The following is a 26,722-nucleotide window of genomic DNA, read 5'->3' as shown; positions in this document are numbered from 1 at the left end:
TTCCAAGCATAGTCAGCATGACTGACATCTGTATTTTGTCAGGTGTCATGGAAACCAGGGGCTGTATCAATCAATCAGTTTATGTTGATGACTGTAGGGGAAAAACAGCTGGAAAAAGATTAAGGCATTTTCAAGTATTACTGCTGTCAAACTCTTAAATACAGGAAGATTAAAGAGCAGGTCTGGCCAATGTCCAGAATGAACAGGAAATCCAGTATCAAATCTCTGTTATGAACCAAGTATGAAATATTTCAGGGACTCAAATGTCCTGTCCATTTCATCAGTACCATTGTGTTCTGAATTGCTGTATCACGGGTTTAAAAAATTTCACCCTTAGCTCCCCAATTCATCCTTCTGCACCTTTGATATGGGGAAAATAATAATAATAATTCAACACAAACTCAGAGGAGTGTTTCAACGTACAGAAAGGGTATTGGGTCCTGACTCAGGACACCAAAAAAGGGAAAAAAAATAATACTTGAGTCACGAGAAAATCTCAACAAATCAAACAACTAAAAGAGCAACCAAAGGGAAATCTAAAGGCATAAGGAATGAAGCAGAGTGAACTCAAAGGTTTTGCTATATTTTCATTCCAATTACCAAAATATTTAAGTAGGACTAGGAATCAAATAAAATTCATTATGTCAGCACAAATGTGCCTATAATTTAACAAGATAAATTTAATTCATACACGAGTTAGGTCCACTAACAGAAGAATATAAATCAAAAACTGTGTTGTCTTCGTATACTTTGTTTAAAAATTACCTTAGGGTAGATGGGAGTTCTAGAAGGAAAACTTTGGAGTGCTGAAGGGATTAATAGTTTAGTACAATATCCATACCATTACTCAAGTGTGCTTAGGGAGACAGCCATTTTGTACATATTCAATTTCTAAAAATCTTTTTTAGGCTTTTGCCTAATCAAGTGACCTTTAAGCTTCATCCTTCCAAAGCTAATATACAGGAAAATGAAAAACATGGACTACAGATCTGAAATGGCAGTTGAATGCTGCTCACTATGCCAAAGAGCAATTCTATGCATTATCACACTTGCATAAAATGTTCTATATGGAGTACCTATCCAGAAAAAGAAGAGATGGAGGTGTGCATTCCCAGCCCAATAAGAGAGACAATTCATTGTTAGATCTGCAAGACAGATCCTACGCATACAGATTTCCTTAACTCTTCACAAAAAGGCATACTAATTCCTCTCTTCCCTCTCAAGAGGGAAGAATTGCCTGTAGAGTCTGAAGTTGATGCAGGAAGAAAGGGGGAACGTTAAAACAGACCAGAGAAAAAACAGACAGGCTACATCGTGCCATCTCTTCACTATGAACATGGAGAGTTATGGAGCAAGCTGCATAGGCTTTAATGCCAAGCAAAGACTTTCATACAAAGAGGAAAGGTTTAGAGCAGCTACCCAGTCACTATGCCCTACCTGTTCAACAAAGCAGCTTTAAACACGGCTGAAGAAGTCCCAAATAGAGCATCTCAGATTAAAGCTAGTGAGAGACCCAACCACAAGGACTAGTACAGACCAAAGGTGTCAAACATGCACCTCAGAGAACCATTCCTTCTGGTTGCTGGAAGTCTGGTGGGCTACCAGAAGTCAGGGTCCCTCAACCCAATGGACATGGCCATCTGCAGCTGGCTCCAAGACTCATGGCAGCACCCACCCCCAGACCCATGGATCTGGTCCAGGAACCCCCTGTGATCTAGAACTGGCCGAAGGTAAGTTTGATACCCCTGGTATAGACAAAATGTAAAAACTGTATAAATATCACAAGATACCAACAGAAGCTGGCAGGATCTAATAAAAAGTGTACTGGCCTTCTGTTGTTTATTTGAAGAACATAAGCTAGGGCAATGCACCCCTTCTGTACTGCTAATGTGAAAGAAACCCTTCAACCAATGTTAAAACTCCTACTGAACCGCCAGTGAGGCAGGTTAGTGACTTGGGCTGCTACTGATGTACCATATAGCTGATATACCATTCAGGGCAATCTAGAGTAGCAGCTCTTTGGAAGGATCCTTTCACAAGTTTCTTTTTTCCCTGCATGCCACACTACCCGGACCTCTAATGCAAGCTGGCAGTGCTAAAAAAGCCCCACTGATTGGAATGCTTATAGCATTGGATACATCAATATGTTTTGAAGACCCAAGGAAAAAGAGCATTACTGACAAGTAAATTGTACATGTACAAGTTAAACAATCACATCTGAGGAGATGAGATACATCACAGATTAAACTTTTATTCATGATATTGTACATGCAAGTACTTAGACTAAATTCTTACATAACACAAATAGCAAAATTCCTCTTCCAGTTGTATATCATGGTCAGTACATTGCATGTTACCTTTTTCTCCAAGTGACCCATAAAGAAAGAGCACAGTCAGTTAATTGGTTAGTGCAGATTTATGTTATTCATTTTATCCACAGGGGTACTAGGACTTAAATCTTTATAAACAATTTTGTAAAAAAAATCACAGAATTACCTGAGTGCTTGGCTGAGAACAGCACTACCTGGCACCATGTTTCCCACCGCAGAATTTATCTGATAGCGTTTTTGCAAAACATACAGGGGATGTTCATGAAGTGAAAACAGTGGGGTTTCTTTTTCTTATGGTTCAATTACTTGTTTTCTAAGGACAACAGAATTAAATAAAAAGCCTTCTGATGGTAGTACTCTATACCAGTGGCAGAGACAGGGATGGCAGAGAGGAATTAACTAAGAACATTCTGCAGCTTATATATGTCCACATACTGTGTAAGTTAGATTCTACATATACATATAAAGCTTTACAGATATCACATCATCATCCCACTAACAGCATTCTCCACCATTTTATTCTTAATAAAAAGATATTTTAAATCCAACTAGTTACGAGTTCTTTGTGTATGAAAAACCAAAGCCATTTGAAATACTACTAGAAGACAAACACAAGACTGTGGGTTAAAAAAAGGCACATGCATGAACACATACACACACGGTTTAAATGGTCATTTAAGGCTCAAGGTTTTATATGAAAGTCACATAAAGCCTAAAGCATTAAAAGAAGAAAGGATACAAATTTCAGGCTGGTACATACGTAATGTAAGTGTTCTTTAACAGAAATCAGTACAGTAATCTTAAAGTGATTCATTAGAGAAAACTGTTATACAAAAAGAGAAAGACTACCTTTATTACTTTAAAAAGTTTAAATAAAAAAGCAGCGTGAAGGAAAAAAAGCGTGCTGAAGAATAGTTTTGGTTTTCTGAAATAGTCGCATTTTAAAATTTTCTCGTCATCAGGCTCTTCTGTTATCAGAAATGCAGTGGGTTAGGATGGTTTCTGTTTTCCCCCCAGATCAGTCTCTCCTTTCATTACTTCTCTGGAAGATTTACTCCGATGAGTAGAAACGATACATTAGGGCCACAATTAATGCTGCTATTGCTGGGATCACCCAGTTGGTCCACGAACTAGAAGAAATCATAAGAATTATTTCTGTCACATCCAACAGCTGATAAATTTAAACATTTTGACAGACTGGAAGAATCTGCTTGGTAATCTTTCTCCACCATTCAACAGAAGGAATATTGCAGAGCATTTGGGTTGGTCTAATATCAATGCAAGTGATATGCATGTGCCAGGCAATGTAAGATTCTCCTAAGCTAAGCTCTGAAGTCTGCTCACTTGAAGACAAGATTCCAGTCAAGGTTAAAGCCATGGTATTGCCCAGAATGCCTATCAGCTGAAAAGCAGATAGACTGGGTAAGTCCTACCCAAAATAAGTTGCAGAATGTTCCTTAACTAAAAAGATTCCCTTTTAAATTCTCCTACTATACATAAATGATATTGTTCTATAAATTTATGATTGTGCTGGAATACTAAAATATCTGTACAAGCCAATTATGACAAACTACTATAGCTCAGCATCCTCCATTTTATATCTGAGCTGCTGCATGTCAGTGAGCCAGACAGAAGAACAATTACTCTCTTTTACTATTACAATTACCTCTTACTAGAGTAAAATCACTAAATATATTTTAGATTAGTAGTACTTCTTGTGGTAAGCAGTGACACCAGTGCCCCACCCCCTGCCCACCTACTACAAAACCTCTCATACTGTGAAAGATTCAGATGCAAACACAGATTTTAAAAATAAGCACAATAGTTTGCCTCACCTTCTAAGGTCCAACTTTTCAACAGTTGCACACAAAAATACCACCCGATTCACTGAACTAGGCGAGGGTATCATGAAAAACGATATTTTATTTTAATTACAACAGAAGCCATGAGCAGAGAGATGTAGGTAGCCATGTTAGTTAGTCTGATGTCAAGCAGAAGGCAGGAGGGATTTGCCTCTTATAGACTAATTAAATTAGAGAGATCTATACAGCACAAGCTTTTGTGAACTGGAGCTGACTTCAGCAGATGCTGTGAAAACACATGCACAGAGCCATACCATACCTGGAATTAGACTGCACTGTAGTAATAAGCGTGTCCTGAAAAACAAAGTCATAACAGATACTTAATTCAAGATGCCACTTTTCCTTTGTTTCCCCCAGAAGCCTAGCTAATAAAATGGGTCTGACATAAGGGCTCAGCTTGCCCCCTTTTCCAGTATGTAGCCAAGGGAAGAATACATATTTAGCTCTCACACTAGCAAAGTCAGATTTATGGTTACAAGTTTCTGTAGTCACTTTCCAATCAGATATTATTCTGAGAGCATGCTTCCCTGCTACCATTTGAACCATACTTGTAACATAGATATTACATTAAAAACCTACTTGGCATTAGTTTCTTATTAATCAGAGATTTGCTGTAGTCAAGGTTACATCAGACTCTTTATAAACTGTTTTTGATATGTGAAATATCTGTTGGTACTTAAAATTTTCCATGCTTCATTTCTAACTCAGATTAATGATTTTAAAAGCGTTTCAACTACTTGAAGTAGAAAACATCACACATTTTAAAGATCAGGATGCCTTGCCTGCCAATAATTCCATCTAAATATAACTTTAAACTTGTATATACATATTCATGGAGAATCCAGGTGGAAAAATTAAAGTAACTGATTTACATGAAGTCAAAGTTCTAAAGTTCTAAAAATAATTTGAAAGCTAATCCAACTTTAGAAAAACTTGTACTGTGAACTCAAAAATCAGACAGATTTTTAGATATAATCGATTGTTACGGCTTCTTGTAACATGCAAGAACTAGATCAGTGATTCTTAGCTAGGGTACTAGCTGGGGTTGGGATTCTCCTTCAGATCCATTCAAGAGAGCCATGGGGTGACCACACAATGTTTACACAGTTAGGTATGCAAGGATGATTCACAAGATGAATCCAGTGATTTTAAATAGAAAACCATAGCTGTGATGAGTTCTTTGTAACAGAATAACAGCTCTATTGTTTTTCTGTAGTCAAGAAGACAGAGAAAGTGAAAACCAAGATCAGGTATTTTCCAAGGGATGACTCAAATCTACCCAAGAGTGCTCTGAGTCTAAAAGAGACTGAACATACCACTGACAGAAGATATGGCAGGACTGAGTCTCTGATTAACAAATATCTGATTAACAAATATCATTTTTTCCATAGGTCATATTGTGGTTTCAAGCTAAGAATGTACATAAGTATTTTAAAACACTGAGATTATGTATCATGTTTATAATATTATCATTTAAAATATATTGGATACTACAGCAATTTTGTTTGGACTTCCAATACATGTAAATTACTGTGAAATGCCCCAGCCCTTAAATCTCTCTCTTGGGCCAAAGTTAGGAGCTCAAGGGCCTTGTCACATTACACTAAGGATGTTTTTTTATTTAGATTGTAGTATGCATTATTACGAGTTCAGAAGTTTTCTGAGAAGTGGAACAGTAATGCTTACTACATTCTCAGCCCTCTGGACAGCACTGGAACCACTTGACAAACAGCTAATTATTGGACCGAGAACCTCGCCTCTTCCCCAGTACCACACCTGAATCTTGAACAGGCTCCACTGCAGGGGCGGGGCTAGAACTGATAAACAGGTATTTTTTGGTCCCAGTCCCAACGCCACACTTGTACCAGTGAAGACTACTAGTATTATCTCCATGGAGCAGTCTCATGATAGCAAAGCATGTATTACTTAACACCACCTGGATATACGCCTTGCCCAAAAAGTCCTAACTTTACTACCATAGGATAGCTCTTGGAACATTTTTTCCTGAACACATGGATGCTTTTGGTTTAAGTGTAGTTAACACATCCCAAGTGTAATGTGCACCCAGGCCTAAGTGAGACTTGCTCCTTGAAGTCAGTGGCCTTAAACTATAAAACAGTGCATATACTCTAGATAAAGTATCTGAGTTTTCTTGACTTTTGGAAGGCTGGTACATGAGGTTAGCAAATTTTGCTCCTTATTTATGTTAGTTTGCCGCGTCTAGAGTAAACATTAAATGAACGAGTATTTTTCAAAGGACAAATTTTACATACTAAACTTTACATACTAAACTTGCAAGAAAAATCCATATCAAATTTGAAATTCTACTAAATAAGCAACAAGAGCAGAACAGCAACATGAATCTTAAGATTCAACAGGAAGAGCAAACTAACTCATAAAAACTATTTTAGATATTTAAAAAAAATACTGTAATTCTTACCAGTTTCACAGTAATCCCTCAAAGAGCATAGAGTCTGATTAGTGCAACAAAACGTGCATTATATAACAAGTTTTTAAAAAACTAGGGTTTGTCTTACTAGAACGGAGCACATCAAGGCCATGTACAAATGTTCAACTCTAGAGGTGGAAATTTTCCAATGCTAGAAATGATTCTGAGAGGAAACAGTACAGATGTTCAGTCTGCAACCACTCATCTTCTCCTGTTCCTTGTGCCTTCTCAAGACTAGAGTGATCCCAGTCCAGGTAAAGTGTGGGCTGCTGTAGTCCTCCCATTCTCCCCAGGGAGTTGAGCAGCAGGGCAAAGCCTCCTGCCTGATCCTTATACCAGGGACTCTGGTGTAAGAAACAGTTAAGGACTAACTGGCAGCTGCTTCTCCCCTCACCTCCTAGTCTATATATGACAGGTGGGAACCACTACCTCCTCCACACCTTCTCCAGGTTGGGGTGACCCCTGTCTCAGGAAAGCAGGGGAGGCTTTCCTTTGGCTCTGCTCCTCCTGGATCCCTGGGGGAAGTTAAGCCAGGGAAAAAGTATGCAGACAGTTTCCCAGAAGCGATTTCTACCTTGCTTTAAACAAGTTATTTTTCTTCCGGAGCAGACATTTTTGCTTCAAGACAAAAAAGCAAATGTCTTGTGCTAGTGGTTTCTACCACAAGGGCAGCAATTCTCTGAACTCCTACCCATGGTCTATGATTCAATACTGCATCATAAAATACTCAGGAAGCCATTGTTTATAAGACAGCAACAGGACTACAGGTGTTGAAATTTAAACAAGTGGCACCAGTAACTCACTGCTTCCAACTTACTAGTACCACATGATCAACTAATGTAACTCTTTATAAACTAGAAGTACATCCAAAGATTATGGGTGCATGTTCTACCATGGTAGGGTTAAAACTTTAAAAGCAAAATCCAGGTAGGATGATGAATATAACAAATTCTTTATGAATGGTAACAGGTGAGTGGTACATGATCTCCCATCTGATGATTTAGATTTAGACTCCAGGTACCCCTCATAAACCCCAAGAAGCCAGTTCCTAGTTTTCACTCAGTTTTTGACTACAGAAAAATAACAGAGCAATTATTCTGATCCAAATAATTCAGAAAGATCACAGAAGGTTTTTATCATTACGGACTCCTATTTGAAATCCTAAGGCTTACTCTGCGAGTCATGCTTGCACACCTAACAGTGGCACCCTTGAAAGGAATTCAAGGCACTTGATTAGGAATCACTTGTTTAGACTGTGATCTCACATCTAATGGTTTAAACAGGGATGTGCCTGCCTTGAGCTGAGAGCTTGAGCTTAATGACTGGAGATGCATTTCAGCCCTGCTCTTTGATGATTCTATCCTAACTTCATTCCTACTCTCTATCCTTACTACTTAAGCGTGCCTAAACATCTCACGCTTGTTATAGTATTTGAGAAGTATTCCTAAGCGCCACAATGCAGATATCAAGGCACTCGGAAAACCTTTAGCTATGCTCAACTCTTGACATCAAACTTTAGCAAGAAATTTAAAATCACTTCTACCTGAAAAATTATATTTGTATCCAAGACTTTAAGTGACCAGAAAACAGTTTAGTTTGTGTACTTGATAGCACTTTTCCTGTAGCAAAACTAGGGCTGAAGTATCTTTTTGGCTGTCTGAGAATCCCAAAAAAGGCCAACCTGAAACACTGATCATAAAGCCACAAATACTGACATACCACATGTCCATGCTGCATATGAGTATCTACACGTGTCCCAGTAGCAGCTCCCTGTAAATGTGATTTAATAACTGGTACCCGCAGAGCCAGGACTCAGCATGGTGCCATCTTGACCAAAACAGAGGAAGTCAGGGGATCTTAAGACAAGTAAATGACCTAAAGTACTAAGTTTAAGTAGTATTAACCACCCCAGCCTGGTAGCAGGAGGTTTCTGGCACACTATGCAAAGACATGCTGGCATTCAGAAGAAATACTGGATTTGAAGGTTCAAAATGAATAGCACTTACCGTTGGTTTCTGAACCTTCTCTCTGTCATCCTGAAAGAAAATAAATGAAAGTTAGATAAAAATGCACAACAGAAGTCGTCAAGTTATTCATTTCACTTACGTGGTCCTCCCATACTGTACATAACCATTTGATTTTGGGGTAGGGAGCCAGCGAGTCTGCTGCGAGAGTAGTTTAAATATAACTGAAGACATCTGTACAATTAAGTTACTTTAATAGATGGGATTTTATCAAGATATACTTGCTTGCTTACAAAATTCCTATCATGTTTCTTTATTCAATGGAATGTAGCTCTCCAATATAGGCCAAGGTTCCCTAGGCCAACATATTTGCATTCTCTTTGCCCCTAGAAGACACAGGCTCCTAGTCTATGCATAGAAATACAAAGGAATACATGTGGGGCAGCATAAGAATGAATATCTAACAAGCATGTTCATTCTAAGTGTGCATGGAGACTAGCAACATAGTCTGGACACAGGTATCAATATTGCAGTAGCAAGAGAGAATTAAGGTAAGATGGAGAGAGGCCATAGAGTGCCTTGAAACCAAAGCAAAATACCTTATGTTTAATACAAAAGAGAAAGGGGAGCCACGAAACAGATGTCAAATGAAGAAAAACTGGTAAAAAAAAAAAGCAGATTAGGAAAATTCTCTCTGCTGTGCCATTTTGGACAGCTAAAAGGTACAAGATCATACGAGTGAACTCTTTGAACAGATAGAAAAGCTAATATCCTAGATGCTACACAGAAAGGTTCAGAGAGCTTTAGACAACCTGTGCTGGTAACACCCCAGTTACCAGCACAAAGGTGGTGATGTTTTCAACAATCTTTAAAGAGTGGTCAGGGAAGAAGTCACAAAGAGCATTTTTATCCACAGGAATCCTTAATAACCACAATCCTAGAAACGTTTTAAGGATGAAGAAACCTTCATTTTAAGGAATGAAGCATAAATTCTCAAGTACATTTCTATTCCAAGGAGAGAATGGCACAGATACAGAACTGTAGAGGAGTAGGGCTAGAAGGGACCTCAGGAGGTTACCTAGTCCAACTCTTCGTTTGAGGAAGGAGCATTTGTCTAAACTATCCTGGACAAGTTTGTCTAACTGCTCTTAAAAACTTCAAGGATGGAGATGCTACAGTTATCCTATTCCAGTGCTTGACCGCCTGCAAATGAAAAAGTTCTAATACCCCATCTAAATTTCTCTTGCTGCAATTTAAAACCATAGCTCTTTGCTCTGTCCTCTGAAGCCACAGAATACCCTATATCTCCATCCTTTTTATAGCCACCATTCAGGTATTTGAAGGCTTTTATCAATTCCCCCTTATCCTTCCCTTCTCCAGATTAAATAATCCTAGTTCTTTCAGCATTTCCTTGTAAATCGTGTTTCCCAGTTTTCTAAATCATTTTTGTGACTTTGCCGGACTCTGGCTTGTCCACATTCTTCCTGGAGTACGATGCTCAAAACTGGACACAGTATTCCGATGAGGACCGAGTGGCTGAATAGAGTAGAATCACTTCCCTTGTATTGTGACACGTCTATCAATATGGCCCAGTCTGTTGTTGACCTTTTTTTGCAACAAGAACACACTGTTGTCTCATTTAGCTTAAGATTCACTGTAACAACCAGGTCCTTCTCTGCAGTACTGCAGCATAGCCAAACATTCCCCAGACTATATTTATATAAGCAACTGCTCCATCCCAGGTGAAGGATTTTTTTACCTGTCCCTATTGAATTACATTCGATTGTTTTCAGACTATTTCTCTGGTTTGTCCAGGTCATTCTGGAATCTAGCTCCATTCTTCTGAGTATCTGCAACTCCAACTAACTTGGTGTATAACATGAATTTATTTTCATCCTCTGAACCATTAATGAAACCACTAAATAATACCAAACCCAGGGTAGGCCTCTAAGTAATTCCACTTGATTCCTCCTTCCAACTAGATGTTCAGCCACTGATGACTATTTGAGAACAATGATCCAAATAGTTATACCCACCTTTTGGTAATTTTCATCAACTGTATTTTCTTATCTTACTAAACTCCAGGTCTATAACTTTCATTGCTCCCCCTCTCCTTCCCCCACCAATCCATGACCCTGTTACCTTTTCATACAAGGAAATCAAGTTGGGCAAGCACAATTTGTTCTTGATAAAACCAGGCTAGCTGTTCTGATGACCTTGGTCTCCTCCAGGTGCTTAGAAATATGATTTCTTGATGGCCTATTTCATAATTTTTCCAGGTATTCAGTCAAACCCACTAGTGTGCAATAGCCAGATCCTCCTCCTTCCCCTTAATGATATTATAATTAGTTATCAAGGGCCTCACCTGACCTCCTTGATTTCTCAAAAGGGACTTGCCAATGGTTCTTAAGTTACCTTAGCAAATTCCTTCAGTACTGTAGCATGCATTTTGTAACCTCACTGACTTGAAAATGCCTAGCTTCTCTTCATTAATTCTAACCTGTTTTTCTACTTACTTTAGGCTGGTTGTCTTCATTCCTATTCTTGCTGCCAACTGTGTCATCTGGTACTGTAGATCCCCTGCACTAACTAAGAGCCATACACATACCTTGGTCTTCCTCTTACTCCTGACATACCTGGAGGGTCTCTTTCTATTGCCTTTTATGTCCCTGGCTAGTTACACATGAAAACATGCCTTAGTCTTCCTGACCTTCTCCCATCAAGCCTGTACAGCACTCTAACCTAACATTATGGCCAAGTTTCCACTTTTTGTAGGATTCCATTTTTAATTTCAACTCACTGAAGAGTTCACTGTTTAACCCAGCAAGTCCCCTGCTGCACTTTTCTTTCTTCACATCAGGATACCTTGTCCCTGCATAACTAATAAGATCTTTTCAAAGCATAACCAGCTCTTCTAGATTCTTCTCTCACCAGACTTGCGTCCCAGGGGTCTTTCCTAGTTCCTTCAGTTTGTTAAAATCTGCTTTTGCAAAATGCAGTGTCTCTTTTTTTCTGCAGCTATTCTTCCTTCCTCTTTTCTAAGGATCTTGAACTGTATCATTTCATGGTCATTGTCACCCAAGGTATTTTTCACCTTCACATTCTCAAACTTCCCCGTTTGTAAGCAGCAAGTCAAGAAGAGTTTCCCTTGCGCCGCTCCCACACACCAAATTATCCCTAACATACTCCCTAAGAACTTACTGGACTTTCTCTGCACTGCTGTGTTTTCCTCCTGGCAGGTATCACAGTAACTAGAGATGCCCTGCAATTTGTTGTTTAAAGAAGAACTCATTCACTTCTTCCTCCAGGTCTGGTGGTTTAGAGAGGTGATAGCATGATGGGTGTATGCTCCTGTTCTCCCCTCTGATCTTAACCCAGAAACTCTGAACAGTTCTACCTCCCTCTTCGCATGGAACCTCAGAACAAACACATCTGTTATGAAGCAACGCCACTGTCCTTCACTCCCCTTGCCTGACCTTCCTGAGCAAGATATACCCATCCATGACAGTACTCCAGACAAGAGCAGGTGTCCCCCATCACCCAAAGGGGCATGAACCTGTGTCTTCCCCATGCCATACTCTAACCACCACTCCACAGATCAGGCTTTTTTCCTTGGATTGTACAGGGTCCTTTCCAGTTTCATTATGCAGAGAGGCTGATATCATGAACCAAACATAGGCATCACACTTTGCACAATCAAACTGGAAAGCACCCTGTACAGTTTGTATCCATAGCAATCCTTTCTTGGAATATGGACATACTTCAGAACATATGCTTTATTATGAATAGATTTCTAGGACTGCTGTTCCTAAAGGTTACAACCACAGTGCAGATATGCAACTGCTGGTCAGTTAATGCTTTTTTCTGAACCTTACAGAAGATTTAGACAAATTCACAAGTGTACTGGCTTCAAGGATCAGACACCATATTTATGTATCTCCTGTTACACAGACTGGGGAAAGCAGGACATCATATTCCTTATGAAATATGAGGAAAACTGTCAACCCTAGGGAAAGCAAATGCACATATATGACAGAATTTTACACCAGGTCATCTGCACGCTTCACAGGTCTCTAATCTCTTCTTCTGCTGGACCAGGAAAGATTGTTCTAGTTTCATCTACAGGTGGCCAGTGCTGGGAAAAGATACGGCTAGAACCAGCAACTTACCACTCACAGTATTTTTACGGACTATTACAGAAGTTTCTGAACCCTAGACGGGATGATCTGTGTGTAGTGGTGAGTGTCTATACCATGGTAAAATGATGTACTCACAGGATGAAGCTCCCCAATGATGAATGACTCTGACAGTGTTCTAGCATCTGTGGAATGACCAACATCCTCAAAGCTTTCAGTGGCATCTCCTCCACCTTGTTCTCTTAGGACTTCCTCACCACCTGGATGCTGTAGGAAAAATGTTTAGAAGTCAGTCTTTGATCCTGGAAATCCAGTTGCACGATTTTCTAGAAGTCAAATAAGATTGTGGATGGGTTTGGTTTGTGCCTTCAGAGGACGTTCTATTAAAAAAAAAAAACCCTATAACTTACATATTCTCAAAAAAATCAGAATGTGAGGGATGTTGTTTTAATTCACCCTCTTTTTGCTTTTAAATTCACCCTTACCTTTGATTTCTTTCCTATGTTTTAACTACAGTTTCTTCAAAGTCTCCACCTGGGTAACTATATTTGCTATAAACAGCATCATATAGTCTAGTCAGAACTATACCAGTCATGACAAAGAACATTATTTATTTAAATACTGCAGGTATCAATAACACGTGGGCATTATTTATACCTCTGGCAACAGCCCAAACAAATCCTAATGCACTGGATAGTGGGGACTCTTACAACAGTTAGGACACATAAGGACTTTTACTTAATTTTATGAAAAGCTTTACATATCTAGTTTCCCTAGCATCTGCAACCTAAAACAGAGGCCAGCTATCTGAAAACTTGCAATGAATAGAATTTCAGTTATTTTGCAAGTTTCTATTTTAACTCTTACTGGAACTCATAAGATAACTTAAAGGTACACTGAACATTTAATACCTACTTAATTTTCCCCATACCGTAGTTTTCAACCACAATTTAACAAGTCCATTATAGCTGAATAAATGCTTTAAAATGATTTTTAAAATTCAATAATATACTGTGCTTCAGTTATTTCTTCCAACTATAACAAGTAAAATAATCAAACAAGTGACATTTAAAACTACCAGCACCTATGAACAGCCAGCAGCAGTTTGCTGGAAGCAAAGATTGGCTGCCTGCTCTTAAAGGAAAGAAGGGAGCGCTAGGTCACTGAGAATGACACCAGAGAGAACCAGAGGAAAAAAGTAATACCTTACCCCATACCCCCTCCTCCCCCCAACATACATTTAAACTCTCTGGGGGGCATGATCCACAGAGGACAAGAAGGAGCATTACCTTGAAAGGTATTTGCTACATAACTGCTTTGCAAAATGACACTGAATCTAGGTGGCTTCCTCCCCGCTCCACCAACCCAGCCAACTAACTACTCCTTTTCCTCGAGACAAACTTGTAAGGATTTACCAAGTTTCTTCAAGCTCAGTACTTTCCAAGTAGTGGCAATGAGTCCCCACGATCTGGTACAACATGTATGATGGAACTCAGCAACAGTGACGCCAAAAGTATAAAGAGATCCAACATTTTCTAGTTCACAACTATTATATTCTCTAGTACTAAGATGTCACACATGGCAATGCAAGTCAGACAGCAACATGCCAAAAAAGCCTCCCTCCCGCTCTAGACTTGGAAATGGGATACCATACTTCTAATGGGATACCATACCAGACATTGGATCCTAATGCACCTTAATTACATTTGCTTAATGAATGCCCTGGGTCAGAGTTATGAAAGCAAATATTGTCCAAAAAGGCAAGGCTTACCACTTTTAATCACTGGAACGGAAACAAGATGTCATGCACCATGTGCATCAAGATGTCATGTACCATGTGCATCAACATAACATGCACTACATTCAAAGAACTAAAAATCAAGCATTTACAGGTAAGAAATGTTTTAATACAGACTACTTTAGCACCATAAGGTAATGTTTCCTCACTTCCAAATTTTCCACTTTGCAACCTTAATGAGCTTTTAACATTTGGGAGAGAATTCTGCATTTGAGAGGGGAAAAACACTAGGTACTGAATCAATTATTAGACAAAGTTTCCTGCTGCTAGCCAAATTCAGCCAATGTTTCACAACATGAAAGGCAAGGCCTTCTTTACGCTGAGTCTGAAACAGGAATCACTGCTTTAAGAAACATCAGCTACTTCTCTGAGGTTTAGAGAGTTCTCACTCCCACTTTCTCATAACTATTTTACTGCCTATATCCTTTCCCAAACTATAAATCAAATATCCCTGCTCATGGAAATCAAAAGGAAGCCACTGTTGCAAGTTTCAAATGATGTCTACAAAAATCAAAAAAAGCGTAACAGCTGAACTCATTTCTTATATTGTAAACAAGTGTTTACACATGCAACTTTAAAAGGTTGGGGTTTTGGTCTTTTTTAAGTTACAACTTCCTTGAGCAAACAGCCCAGACCATATCCACCGTGACTAAGCAAAAAGAGGGAGCTTTTTAAAAAGTGCAAGTAGTAAAGATTAGAGAGTAACTGTGCCAAAAAAAAGTTGAGGGAGTGCGTGCAGGGGAGAGATTATGCAAACTGACGTGCAAGTATGGCACTCATACCAAATCCTGCCCTTGAATCAGTTCTGATAACTATTCAGAGAAGAGACAGGACAAAGGTCTAGAAATGAGCAGCACTAAGTGTCACTGCCACGAGATTTACAGCCTACTTAACTGACTGAACTTTGCTGTCCATGAGACTGTGCTAGTTGTGTGCATAACTCATTCTTCAGAAAGGATTAGTTCAGTTCCAAAAAATTTATTTTTACTGGTATTTTTATATCACAACACACGCATCAAATAGCCACAGTGGCTCCCAGAGCCATGAACAGTTTATCAGTTATTAACTGCAGTACTACACTGATAAATAGCCTATTTACTGCCATATCACACCTACACACCTTGTCCCTCTCGCTCCTCCCCCATCCCCCCCTCCAAAAATCAGCCCTGAAAAAATAAGGGAAATAAGCATGGAACCTTATTTCTTCACCAAGGCAGAAACATGGAAAACCAGCTTTCAAGACACTATGCTTCAAGGAGGCTGCCAACTTCTCCTGTCCTGCTAGCAAGCAAGAGGGGCACAGCAAGAACTGCTTCCAATTTGAGAGAGGCACTGAGCACCTCTCCTTCTTGCTAGCAGGAAAAGAGAAACAGATAGACATTCTGAAGCAGGGTGTCTCCATGAAAAGCTGGTTGTATGCTACAACTCCAGGAAACCAACAAAAAAACCAAATTCTCTACATTCCACCTTCCAAAATCAAGCAGGCTTCTTATTTGGGAGTGTGTGGTATGCAAGCAAATATGGTACTGCTTAAACCATTAGTCAGCAATGGTTTCTGGCGACAGGCTGATGCTAGGACCCAACCACTGACACTTCTTTCTGCCTACTTACAAGTGCAGGCAAAGCCCTCTCCTACCAAAGAAGCCAGATCCAGCCTGCAGACAATGAGGTGCTGACCCCTGTTCTAGGCCATAACTTCCTGAGAAGGAACTGGAAACATTTTTTATGGAACTGATTTTCCAATGACAATTAAACAAACAACAAAAGGGAAGTGAGATTATGCTGCTCTTCATTCACCCAGCTAGACCACATGTTTACATATATGCACATACTAGGGCCTACTCCAAAGTCCACTCCAGTTAATGCAAAGACTGACAGTTATTTCAATGGGCTGTCAGACTAGGCCCAAAACAGACGCTCCTTGCCTAAAGCAAGTAAATTAGGTTTTGTGCACGCTTCACTGTTTGCCAAGACTGACACAGTAAAAATTACTATGGCAATCCATGTCTAACCACGAATACAGCTTATGCCTGCTTTTTCTGCTTCAAGCTAAACCAGTTTCTCAAATGGAACAAATCTCAAGGGTTCTTCTAGTGTAACTGCATGTCAAAGGAAACAATTTTTCTAAGTATATGTTAGCAAAGCTACATGCAGAACAAGACTTAGGCAACAACACTGACTTTCCAGCCAATCACTGGGCCATACAGCCAGGAAAGCATGCGCACACCGCCCCCCCCCGCCCCCACCAATTAAACATGTATAAGTGTTCCAAATTTTTTCCTATTAGTAAGAGTATGTCATCAGCATCATTAATTACAGAGAAAGCTAATGGCACCTTTGTCAAAGTGTTCAGGCCCCTGTGAAAAACTAATCATAAAACTCCACCCCTTCATGGAAAAGAGAAGACTCGGGGTGGGTGGCGGGGGGAGAGGCTTGGCAGCGAAGTACATAAGGGGCAAACATGAAGGGCTAGGAGAACATGTTTACCAAGGCACCCCAGGCAAAGACTAGGAATAACTGTCATAAACCAATAGATCGCTTCAGATTAGACATAAGGAAAATCTTCTTTACAGTTTGCGTGTTCAGAGTCTGGAACAGACTCCCCACAAGGGTGGTACAGTCACCTTCCCTGGAGATTTTCAAAAGACAAATGGATGCATACCTTGCTGGGGTCATCTGACTTCAGCAGTCTTTCCTGCCTTAGAGCAGGGGGCTAGACCTGATTATCTTGTGCGGTCCCTTCTAGCCCCTAACTTCTATGAATCTATGAAATGAAAGAGACATCATTGCTGCCACTAACCAAATGTTAAAAGTTACTTTTTCATTAGAAAGCATCAAAAATCAAGGTTGCACGTTCTATTTTAAGCCCCTTTTCAAGCTCTGTATTTTGTTTAGATTATACTGGATATTTGTTTATACTTTGTTAAAACATTTAACTACCATAACTTTCTCCTTAATGAATATGTTAGTATCTCTTGACCCTAGGAATCTTTGACCAGGTATACAGTAAAGTGAATAAACCCATCTACATACACCAGGACACCTCAGCATGTAAACGCAGCTTATACAAGCAGAAGTGTGCTTCCTACACTTACAATGGCTTTAAGTAAAATAAGCTTTAATAGCAAAAACATCTTCATAATTATCTATTTTAGAACTTTTGCCCCTACTAAAACAACAAACCCAAGATCACACACGTCACCAATTAAAAGGAAAGTTTCTACTGTGGAATAGGCCTTAAGGTGCAACAATTCACAAGATTTCTAACAGGAGTGAACACTCATTATAGCTTCAGATAAAATAACTGAGCACAAGTTTAACAAACTTCAGAAACCATCGTTTTCAGCTTGGCTGAATGTCTACAGTTAATTATTTCTGAACCCCTCCAAAAGGTACAAGTCACTATTCTTTTTTCTGTGTCAGAGTTCAGTGCTCTATTCATTTAACCACCTTGATATGCCAAGTTTTACTTACAGGGTAAAGTAAGGCAAAATCCATAAATCTGCATATCTAGGCTCAGAGATAGAAGTGGGCTTTCAGCCTTGAAAAATCTGGATGCAGCAGAAGGTCACTGCTACAGAACATTTCATTCTTCGCTAAGGGAATAAGAAATGGAAAACTGCAGTGGCAAAGAGCCAGAACATCTTGGGAGCTTTGATCTGTTGCAGGCTCTTTGGTTGGGATAATTTAAGCTTTATCTACCACTACCTACCTCAGCCATGGGTTCCCAGAACTGCTTTTTTTATTTTGGGGAGTTTTCCGAAATAAAGTATGCGATAGCAAAACCATGAGAAAAAGAGTTGTGCATTGAGCCAAGTCTGAAACAGTAGTTTAGATGTACAAAGAGAAACAAACTAAACTCCCCTAAAGCAACTCTTTATTTCAGAAATCCCTGGTTAACTCTGTAAACTTGTGGAAGTCATTTCTGCCTTGGGCCCATTTTCTGTAATCAGGGGAGCAAAGAGAATAGCGCTTGCTTTTACGTTTAAAGCTTTACCTAGTAAGATAGCTATCTATATAGATAGATAGATAGATCTCTCTCTAGAGAGCAAGCAAGAACTAGACATCTAATTACTGCCTTTCTCAAAACCTGAACAAGTCTGTCAGCCCCACTAACCACTACTTTGATGCTCCTCTACTACTGTTATTAGAAATGTTTCCAAACTCTCCCCAGACTTCATCAATATTTTATTATAGCAGAGAATACTGTTCCCTATCTTAAAATGTAGAGGTTCTGAAGTCAAACTTGTGTTTACTCAACTTCAGTTTTGTCATCATGACATACAATGTGCCCTGCTGGACCACTGTTTGATCTTTCCTGCCCAGAAGAGGATTAAAACACAGAACTGTAGCCTGATGCAAATGTACAGTATTACATGAATTCACTTTTTCTTCCCAGAAGAAATCAATGAAGTGACACAACCATACAGTGATCTGATACCCAGACATCATAAAGTCATATTCCTTCACTCTACGAACATTTTTCTTCTGAAATTTTCTCCAAATTCTTTTGAGGCAGCTGTTCAGCCTCTCGTTCAGCTGCACTGGCCCCAAAATGTAACCTTACAGCAAGTGCAAAACCAACTGGAATCAGCAGTCAGAGTCGCCATTTACTTTTGAAAACTGTATTTCTAAAACTAAGCTATTGCTCAACATATTTTATTAAGTAGAAAAATCTCTCTAAAACAAGAGATTTAAATTAGACATACTTCATTAAAAATACTGTGGTAGTGTATTTCTTGAACAGATCGTATCCAAAATCTTAGACATACATATTAATTTCTGCTCTGCAATTTCTCTGATTAATCTGATTGATCAGTGTCTGATCCAGTTCCCAGTGAAATCAACAGCAAAGCTCTGTTTTAAACTTCAAAGGGAGCTCCATTAGGCTTTCTACAGGCAGGCTTAGGTACTTCCATTTACTTCACTGCTGCCATAAAAAAACTGGTAGTCTTTGGGCTCCAGTGACATGGGTCAGCAACAAAGCAAGAACACTTAACCTGCCATTTATCATTTACCATATTGATGATGTTTATGCTGCTCCCTTTACTTTGTGTACGGAATCACTACAAATGTGTTAGCCACTTAAAAGTGCCTGGGTGACAACCAGAACTCATGAGTTTCATCCTTCTCCTTACAGAAAGCAGGACCCAAATTGTTCAATTTCCTCCAATATAAGCAAATACAGCATTATGCCAGACAAAAGGTTTACTCACTGCAGCTATCAAAGTGTGTGACATGAAATACTCCTAAAACTGCAGTTGTGGGGGTCACCAGTCTTTCACCCCTCAAAAGAAATACAAATCCTGTAATCTACCCTAACACTAATATTAGCAGGAACTCTGAAGGATTTAACAGCGTACATGTAGATCCATGATCAAACTCTATTTTTAGTATATGGTCATCTAGTCATAGGGTCATCTAGAATATGGTTTACATGTAAAAAGGGTTGCAGCATCTTAGAAATAAACAATTTCTTCATGTGGGCTAGACACCTGCTCTCTCTCATATTGATAATGATATAAATATATGGATCTACCTATAAATATGATCTAATTACTTAAAAAATTCAAAGCATAAGGGAAATAGCAGAAAGAGCCTGATTTCCATAGAGAAGATGTAATAGTATTAAAGCCAATATTTTTGCTGGTCAAAAAAATCATTCTTAAACACTTTCCTTTAAGATACAATGATGTGCTGCTGTATTCAAGTCTGTCCATTTAAAAGGATACTCTTGATGAATAAATGTATCAAACCTCCTTTTGTTCTAAGGAGGTTATGTAGTAAGCCAAAATTAGCTCATTAACACCAGCATTAAGATCACAATTTGATCAATGAATACAAGAGCACTTGAGGTTTTCTGCTAGTGCCTGACCAGTATTTATACCTTGTTAAAACATTCTGCACAAAATGTATTTATTGCTTTTTATACAAGCTTCTTCTCTGAGACTTACTCCTCGGTCATATAAAGATCAGAAATGAGGCAATTTAACCACAAACTGAAAAGGTAATCCATCTTGGGAACAGCTGCACACAAAGCAGTGCTCTTTCAGTACTCAGTCAGTATTTACTAACTGCATTTGCACTCTCTCAACCCACAAGAAAATCCTTTAAGCTTTTTGTTTCTGAGCAACCATTCCACTAGTAGCCAAAAGTTCACTGGCTTTATCTGACAAGAGTTTCTGACACTGTTGCATGCCAAATTTATCTAGTCTGAAAGAACTGACACAGATTTCATGTTCTGCATGCAAAGCTCCTTCCACCCCCAGGATTTCATTATCAGTTAGATGCATCTTGTTTGTAGGAGCATGAGTCAATATGCCACAGGTGGCACTCAGCAAGAGCAGAAAGCACCATATAGAAGAAAGCACCTTAGATGTTGGCATTGCCACAACATTCAACCCTACTCAGGAGATTTACAAAATGCCCCTGATCCAGAGCAAGGCAAAAACATCTGCAGTGTCAAAGCCCTGTTAACCTTTGATCCATCCAGCTTAGAGGCCAGGAAGTCATTTTCCTCCTTCTAATGATTAGGTTTTAATAACCTTGAAAGTTTTATGTAACTTATGTGATAAGGTGATCACAAAGCAAAGAAAAACATATTCATAATTTTAGGTCTAAATTTTGCAGCCAGCTGATTGCCTCCGGTGCAGTACTGGAACCTTGGAAGTTTTTCTCAACAACAGCAGGCAAACAATTTTTTCAGGCAGAGCTCCTACATGGACCGCGTCCACCAGAGAGCACAAAGGCACACGGAACTTCAGCACTGCATGCTTTTGACTGGAACTAAACGCCTCTGCAGCACATGCTCACTGGACAGTTAAAGGCCCTACACTTTGACAGGTGGGCCTGTAAGTCTGGAGCAGTGCGGCAGATGTTAGGACAAGGGAAGAGCCCGTGGACACCCAAACGAGGTGTTTCAAATCACGGGTGACCAAGGGAACCTATTCCATCTGCACAACCGCACCAACTTTCAGGAGACGGGAGTCTGGCCAAGTTCCTGTGCTGGGGATCTCAGAAGGGAGATCTTTCAGTCTGGAAGGGCTGCATCACAGCTGGATTAGCCACACCACATTGTGCTAGACCCCACTCGCCCCTTAGAGCAGTGGCTCTCAACCTTTTTTGTACCAGGAGGCATTTGTTAACACCAATGGCCAGTCCTGACCCAGTGCCCCTCACTCTTAACCCACTGCCCCCAGGCCTCCCAGTGTGTGGGGAAGAGGACTGCATGGAGGGCCCCAAGCACCCCTGCAGGCTGGAACTCTGCCAGCCTGTGAGGAAAAGCCTAGGGTGCTGGTTCTCACCTTTAAAAAACCCTGCAAGATTTGCCTGCAAACCCCACCTCCCCCACAAGAAGCCACTGAGGTTGCCACTACCCAAGAGCTGCCAGCCCGCAGCTGCTTCTAGGGCAGCATTTCTCAAACCCATGGGCCGCAACCCAAAAGCCGGTGGCAAGGAAGCAGGAAAGGGTCATGAACAAGCTTTAAAAATGGGGCAACAAACTTTAAAACTGGATTGTCTTTTACAGGGAGAGCACCTTCTTATAAAGTATACATAAATAAATACATATGATATATTAAATATGATATAAACAAAAGAAAAAACCGCTGGGAAGCTGGGCTGGGCCGTGCCAAGTGGTGGGGAGCAGTGCCGGACCCAAGGGCGTGCGCAGCCACCAGTCACCTCACCTCCTCGAGGAACTTGGTGACGTCATAGATGCGGTGGTGCACCAGGATCCAGGTGCTTTGGCTGTGGTTGTGCTGCTGCAGCTCCTCCAGCCGGTAGTAACGACCCCGCCAGGACTCACTCGGCTTCTCAGTCTCCTCCATCCCTCCTGCTTCCGCCGAGCCGGGCCGGCCCGGGCACATTCTTACCACCTCGCGCGCGCGCCCATTGGCTCCGAGCAGTCGCCATCCCGCTCCTCTGTGCCGCAACAGCCAATCAACATCCGTCACCTCTTTCTTTTCCCCGCCTCTGCCGGCTCCTCATTGGTGGAGCGGGAGATCTCCCCACCCCTCCCCTCCGCGTGTCCTTTAGTTCTGAGAATCTGACGTCACGAGTCGGGCGTGTCGCTGCGGGGGGCCTCGTGCTATTTCCCCCCTCCCCCCCAGCACCCTACACGCGTGCTTCGCCGTCGCGCGGCGCTCGGACACGTCACCGCGCTCGAACTCCGCCCCCAGCGCTCTCGCAGCCCCTCCCCCCTGCGGGGATTGTCCCGGGTCAACAAGGGAGGGGGCAATGCGCAAGGTCACCCGTCTGCAAACCTGGGCAAAGGGCGGGGTGGTAACCAACATTGATCATAAATCAACATTAACATAAATTAACGGTATATAATTACATGTTAAAAAAAAAACAAAGCCCCTGAGCCCTTGATTTCTGGAGGTCATCAATTCCCCCCGGGGCAGGAAGGAGCCTAAGCCTTGGTCACAGCCCAGTACAATAATTATGATATTTGTACAATAATTGCAACCTGTCTAGCATGTATGATCAATCATAGTAAAATGGTTCAACACTTAGGATCATTTCTGAGGCAGCTAAATGAGGCAGCGTATGCAAATCCCAAATCATACTGGGGGGGTCTTTTTTCCCTTTTTGTGGGAAAATGTTTCATATGCCAGGTCAAATCAGCCAAATCAGTTCCAAATCCTCTCAGCTGAGTGAAACTCAATCGTTCAAGCACCATATGCGATGCTAGAATGGGCAAATATCCTCCACCCAGGACTTTTGAGCTTGGGGCTTCCGATGCTCCCAAATCCATTGGCAGCCATCCTTTGTGCAGGCCCAAGCCCAGAGGTCTTGGGGTTCAGATGCCCCCAGGTCTCACTTGTCCTTAGGCAACGGCCATGGGCAGGGCTGTCCCTGCGAGGACGAATCAGGGTGACCGCCCCAGGTCCCGCACTTTCGGGGACCCTGTGGACAGTGCCGTACAGGCCCCACCATGGCCCCCACCATGGCTGCCACCAGCTTGTGTGGACAGTCGCTACCTCCCACCCCCTGGCCCTGCACAGGCTGATATGCACCAGGCCCTGCACACCCCTAGGAACAGCTGTGGTTACAGAAGCAAGCTAGGGAGGAGTCCCCCATTTCCATAAAGTCAGCGTGTAGCCGAGATCCTCCCACTGGAAAATGACCACTGGGGAGCTAATTACAAGACACACTAGGGTGTCATGTCCGCAGTGCACCACATGGCTGCACCCTCCACTACACAGTGCCATTCAAATCCATCTCGGTCCAGGCAACAGATTGACTTTTATTAGTAGATGTTTAGGATTGGGAATCCAGAAAAAAGATGACAAAGCTGATATGGAAATACAGAGAGCCCCAGCGAGGGACTAACAATAGAGGGATGGGGGTGAGGAGGGGAACGCAACTAGGTTACAAGAGATACAATGTTAGCCGACTAAGCCCGGGGGTGGGGGGTGGGGAAAGGGGGAAGGGGAGGGAGGGGGTTTGCAATGCTGAGAAAGAAAGGAGATAGATACACACAAACCCGTTACAATGGTCCGCAATGGTGGAGGAAGTGGCTCGGAGGAAGCGTCTCAGTCCATACAGTCTCATCGTGGGGGTCCTCTTTGGGTGGAGCGGGGTTGTCCGTGGTGGGAGAATCCTCTTGAAGTGAAGTGAGGTGGCGGGGTGGTTCAGGCAGTGCCATCCAGGTCTGGTCTGGTGGCGGTTCGTCTGGTGGGGTCGGTGTACTGGCGGTGGCTCGTGATGTGCTCCACGTAGGTGTCACGGGACCAACGGATGGTGTCAGACACCATGAGGCAGCGCGTCAGCTTGGCGTAGCGGCGGCAGGCGTGGAGGACGCTCTCGTTGCTGGGGTCCCAGGCTCTGAGCGTTCCCACGATGAGTGCATCCACCGTCACGTCATAGCCATGGCCCCTCAGGGTGTTGGCCAGCAGGGCGTACTTCTCCCGCTTGCGAGCCCAGGCGTCGGTGAAGGCTTGGCGCCGGTTCTCGAAGGGGATGGTGACTACACTTGATCTTAGCTCACAAGGGGCCGACTTTTGAGCTTGCTGTCAGCACTTTCTTATGATTGCTTTTTCATAGACATTAGATTTCATGGACATAAGGGCTGGATGGGGCCTTGTAAGATCATCGGATCCAGCCCCCTAATTTGGGGTGCAGCCCCCTATTTGCTTGACTCGAAATAAATGCTTAAGTTTAGATGACCCAGTTCTCACTCACTGGTAACTTATAGTGAACAATATAAAGTAAATAAGACAACTTACTTGCATACTTATTTGCATGATTATTTGCATATTGTTTCAGCGTACAATAGTTTTTCAGCAAATACGATAATTTTGATCTTCCAATATGATCATTTAATATTTAAGGCCATGCAATACTGCCATAACCTCTCCCTTTCTTCCTCATGCACTGACCAAGGGAGTTAGCCCTGCTCACCTGCCCTTTGGGTCCTCCTCAGTTAAAGGTGCTTCAGAAACTGCCCCATGCTGTGCTCCAGGGGCAGATTTGGAGGGAGGGGTGTGCAGTGGCACATTTGCACCCCCTCTCCCCTTTTGATTCCTGCTCCACCCAGACTTCAAAACCAGTTGCCTGGCAGGAGCAGCTGCATTTCCAGTCACTCACCCACTGAGTCAGTTGACTTCATGGCAGTGGAAGAGGGAAATTGTAGCCCTGAAGGTCAAGAAAGTGCACCAGAGACATTATGCGCGATAAATGATGCTAGAGAATTATACCTCTGGCATAACTGACTTCATGGCTCCTTCTCAGCTTCCTGATTCCTGCTAATCTCTCTTTACTCCATCTGTGTTAGCCACCCTCTCTCCTTTTTAATGGTCTTGATGTTCCACTCCCTCAAACTAGCCCTTCTCCTGCAATGTTGCCCTTTCTGGGACTGTCTCTTCCATTTCACAGCCTTGCTCACTTGGTTTCTACTCTAGCTCAAAACCTGAACTCAAGTCTGGTCATATGAACTCAGGCATCAAAATGAGTGATGCTGAAATATTGGAGGCTCTGTCAAAACCTTCCAGAAGGCTAGGTTTTGGAGGTTGAATCCAAATGGGAAATGCACATTTAACTAGAATGACTCTGGGACTAATAGCACAGCATCTTTTGGTTATTTTTTATCCAGTTTGTTTGTGCATTTTTAGACTTTCTATAGCATTTAGCACATTAGTGCACATTTGCATAATTATGTTTGTTTTTATCCTTTGATCTAAGACTGAATAATGTCTCCTTTAAGCTACCTCAACCTACCTCTGCTGGGGTGAGGGGGAGGGGGGAGAATCAACCTGTATGCTCCTGCCAGCACGTACATAGAGAGATTCCCAGCTTTCTGCCAGCTGCTGCAAGGCCTTCAGATTTTGTTGCCTTTGCACCCTGATGGCACATCAGAGCTGCACATGGATATGAAGTTGCTGGGTTGGGGCAACTGCTATCTCTCACCAAAACTTCTTGCAGCCAAGGCAGGAAAGTATGGACAAGGCCTCTGGCCTCAATCCTATGGATTGCAACACCAAAGTTTGATAGTTGCAGCCTCTTTGAAATCAAAATGCTTCCGTTTCAACAAAGTCAGGGTAGAGATGTACCTTGCAAACTAGCTAAGTCAGAGATGCATAAGGTTTTGTGAGCCCAAGCTCACTTCATCAGATTCTGCGCATCTAATAGATGCAGTGTATCTGGTAGAATGATTTGAATACAAGACCTGAAATTGCAGAACAAGAAATCATCCATGAACTGGATTGTGTTAAGTATGAACTACTGAATCTGAATGGGATAAGAATCTGTATGGAGACTACAGATTCTTATCCCATTACTTGAATTAGTTTCGGTGACCCTTTGGGCCCTATGGGTTTGTTGCTGGTTTGTTTCTCCCCTGTTTCCTGTCTTTCGTATTCAGAAAGGCAAAGATTTCTTAGGGTGATATCTTTTATTGAACTGACTATGTAGTAGGGATAAAGTTAGGTTAGCTTTTGGATGCAAGACATTCTTTGTGAGGTACGATAAAAGGTATCACCCTGAGAAATCCTTGCCTCATGCGTAATTTCTGGACTGCCACAGCTACATCACTCTTACACTTTTGTATTCACATCACTCTCTTTAGTTAATAGACTGCTCTAAACATGCTGTTTCACAGCATCTGACAAAGGGAGCTGGGGCTCATGAAAGCTTATGCATCTCTGATTTAGTGAATCTATAAGGTACATCTCTATCCTG

At 41.6% G+C, this 26,722-nt stretch overlaps 1 protein-coding gene across 1 annotated transcript; it reads right to left on the bottom strand.

Annotated features, from left to right (window-relative positions):
- Positions 1–2,231: 2,231 nt before the first annotated feature.
- CYB5A (cytochrome b5 type A) lies at positions 2,232–22,418 on the bottom strand. The gene is made up of 5 exons (XM_090039577.1): positions 22,228–22,418; positions 12,880–13,008; positions 8,648–8,677; positions 4,452–4,486; positions 2,232–3,460 (listed from the first exon to the last, which is right to left on the bottom strand). Exons 1-5 carry the CDS (start codon positions 22,405–22,407, stop codon positions 3,382–3,384), a joined length of 453 nt encoding a protein of 150 aa, XP_089895703.1. The 5' UTR covers positions 22,408–22,418; the 3' UTR covers positions 2,232–3,381.
- Between the last annotated feature and the right edge of the window lie 4,304 nt (positions 22,419–26,722).

The sequence above is a fragment of the Crocodylus siamensis genome, chromosome 3, assembly GCF_052110815.1.
Source record: "Crocodylus siamensis isolate JL-2025a chromosome 3, ASM5211081v1, whole genome shotgun sequence".
Taxonomy (NCBI): Eukaryota; Metazoa; Chordata; order Crocodylia; family Crocodylidae; genus Crocodylus; species Crocodylus siamensis.
The sequence above is the reverse complement of the archived record's forward strand: the minus strand, read 5'-3'. Positions and strand labels throughout refer to the sequence as shown.

What these genes read in the sequence shown, in the direction of transcription:
- CYB5A (XM_090039577.1), bottom strand. Translation starts at nt 22,407, where the DNA reads ATGTGCCCGGGCCGGCCCGGCTCGGCGGAAGCAGGAGGGATGGAGGAG. An exon ending in TCACCAAGTTCCTCGAGGAG is followed by an intron (nt 13,009 to 22,227) that starts GTGAGGTGACTG and finishes TTTTTCCTACAG; the next exon opens with CATCCAGGTGGTGAGGAAGT. An exon ending in AGAAGGTTCAGAAACCAACG is followed by an intron (nt 4,487 to 8,647) that starts GTAAGTGCTATT and finishes TTTGTTTTTCAG; the next exon opens with GACACGCTTATTACTACAGT.